At 49.6% G+C, this 2547-nt stretch overlaps 1 protein-coding gene and 1 pseudogene across 1 annotated transcript in view; one reads left to right on the plus strand and one right to left on the minus strand.

The window, feature by feature from the left end:
* Positions 1-325, minus strand: part of APOBEC1 (apolipoprotein B mRNA editing enzyme, catalytic polypeptide 1) — a 14872-nt gene extending 14547 nt beyond the window's left edge. The window contains exon 1 of the mRNA XM_012637792.1: positions 288-325. Within this exon, the coding sequence (XP_012493246.1) occupies positions 288-325 (38 nt within the window). The remainder of the gene's footprint in view (positions 1-287) is intronic.
* Positions 326-478: 153 nt separating this feature from the next.
* Positions 479-2459, plus strand: LOC105805012 (annotated as a pseudogene).
* Positions 2460-2547: the final 88 nt, after the last annotated feature.

Here is a 2547-nt window from a genome sequence, read left to right on the forward strand (position 1 = left end):
TTTTCTTTCTTATCTCTCCTATCTGGTTTGCCAGGCATATGCCTATGAATTTTTAGTTTGCGTTGCAAAAAATGCCCACTCAGTGTCCTAGCATATTGTGTACATAAATGTGTGTGTGTGTGTGTGTGTGTGTGTGTGTATAAATATTTAACAGAGGAAAAGGGGAAGCAATAATACTTGCAACACAAACATCTAAATTTGGCATCCCAGCCAGGATCATTTGAACTAACTGCATTTTGTACTAAGTCACTGCTCTTGAATCGAGCCTAGCATATATGTATCCTCACCATGAGTGCCAAATTGTTAGCTGAATGGTTGGTTGCATGATATAGAACTCAAGTTGAACTGATCCTTGGAGTATATCTCCAAAATCAGAAGAACATTTTGAAATCTGAGTCTTTTACCACCTTTAGAGAGAGGTGGGGGGTACACTTTCTGATATTTTATTTTTTATATAGATGGCCAGCCATATGCCATGATGGGTGCTTTCTGTGGTAAGTAGGTCTGAGACATTCCCCCAAAAAGTAACTGAGCAAGGATCCTGGAAAACTGAATGGAAGCCAGCATCTAGAGCTACTAAATTCCTAAAAATATTTGCCATCAAGAAAAACCACAAAACAAAACAAAAACAAAACAAACAAAAAAACGATACCCAGTCAAATAAAAGCATTTCCTGGAAGAGAGTTGAGATCTGTGACAAAAATGCACGGATTGATCAAAACATCCCTAACTTGTTGCTTTTTCTGAAATAGAATCCCCTGGAGATTGGGTTTTTACTGGTGATTTGATAGATGATGAAATAGGTCTTAGAGTCCTTGGGTACAGGCGCATTCTTCTCAGACCCAGGCTACATTTTGAGCTGGGCAGTGCAAGAATTGGAGACTGAATTTTTTTTTTCTTTTATAGAGACAGGGTCTTATTCTGTCACTCAGGTTGGAGTGCTGGCATACAATGGCATGATCATAGCTCACCGCAGCCTCAAACTCCTGGGCTCAAGTGATCCTCCTGCCTTAGCCTTCTGAGTAGCTGGGACTACAGGTGTGCGCCCCCATGCCTGGCTAATTTTTTCTATTTTTAGTTGCCTGGCAAATTTTTTTTTCTATTTTTAGTAGAGATGGGGGGGTCTCGCTCTTGCTCATGCTGGTCTCGAACTCCTGACCTCAAGCAATCCTCCCACCTCGGCCTCCCAGAGTGCTAGGATTACAGGCGTTAGCCACCATGCCTGGCCAAGACTGAAGATTTTGATTTATGGCTTGATTACCCAACAGAGGTGTCCTAGTGCCAGCGGGTCTCAGAGTCAGTGGCATAATGGAAAAAGGAAGTCTACGAGACCCCACTTAAGAAGCTCAAGGAGCTCGATCGGTAGCGGGAGCGGAGAGCGGACCCCAGAGAGCTCTGTGCAGCCCCACCGCTGCCCCCGGCCTAGTTACCATCACACATCGGGAGGAGCCGCAGCTGCCGCAGCCGGCCCCAGTCACCAGTCACCATCACCGTAACCAGGAGCAGTGAGGCCGAGACCCAGCAGCTGCCCGCCGCCCCTGCCCTCAGCGCTGCCCACTCCAAGCCCGGCACCACGGGCAGCGGCGCAGGGAGCGGTGGCCCGGGCAGCCTCACATCGGCGGCGCCTGCCGACGGGGACAAGAAGGTCATCACAACAGAAGTTTTGGGGACAGTAAAATGGTTCAGCGTAAGAAACGGATAAGGTTTCATCAACAGGAATGACACCAAGGAAGATGTATTTGTACACCAGACTGCCATAAAGAAGAACAACCCCAGGAAGCACCTTCGTGGTGTAGGAGACGGAGAGACTGTGGAGTTTGATGTTGTTGAAGGAGAAAAGGGTGCGGAGGCAGCAAACGTCACAGGCCCCGGTGGAATCCAGTTCAAGGCAGTCAATATGCAGCAGACCGTAACCATAACAGACACTATCCACGTCCCAGGGTCCTCCCACGCGATCACCAGCAGAATCATCAGAACAGTGAGCGTGGAGAAGAGAATGAGGGATCGGAGAGTGCTCCTGAAGGCCAGGCCAGCAACGCCGCCCACCGCAGGGGAAGGTTCCCACCTTACTGCATGCGGAGACCCTGTGGGCGTGGACCACAGTGTTCCAACCCTCCTGTGCAGGGAGGAGTGATGGAGGGTGCTGACAGCCAGGGTGCAGGAGAACCAGGTAGACCACCAGAAAGACAGAATATGTATCGGGGTTATAGACCACGATTCCGCAGGGGCCCTCCTCCCAAAGACAGCCCAGAGAGGACAGCAATGAAGAGGATAAAGAGAATGAAGATGAGACCGAAGGTCAGCAGCCGCCTCAATGTCGGTACCGCCGTAACTTCAATTACCGACGCAGACATCCAGAAAACCCTAAACCACAAGATGGCAAAGAGACAAAAGCAGCCGATCCACCAGCTGAGAATTCGTCCGCTCCCGAGGCTGAGCAGGGCGGGGCTGAGTAAATGCAGGAGGACCATCTCTACCATCGTTGGTTAGTCATCCAACAAGAACTGAATATGACCGGGCGCGGTGGCTCACGCCTGTAATCCTGGC

This window comes from Propithecus coquereli, unplaced genomic scaffold (genome assembly GCF_000956105.1).
Source record: "Propithecus coquereli isolate 6110/MARCELLA unplaced genomic scaffold, Pcoq_1.0 Scaffold124, whole genome shotgun sequence".
In the NCBI taxonomy this organism is placed as follows: Eukaryota; Metazoa; Chordata; class Mammalia; order Primates; family Indriidae; genus Propithecus; species Propithecus coquereli.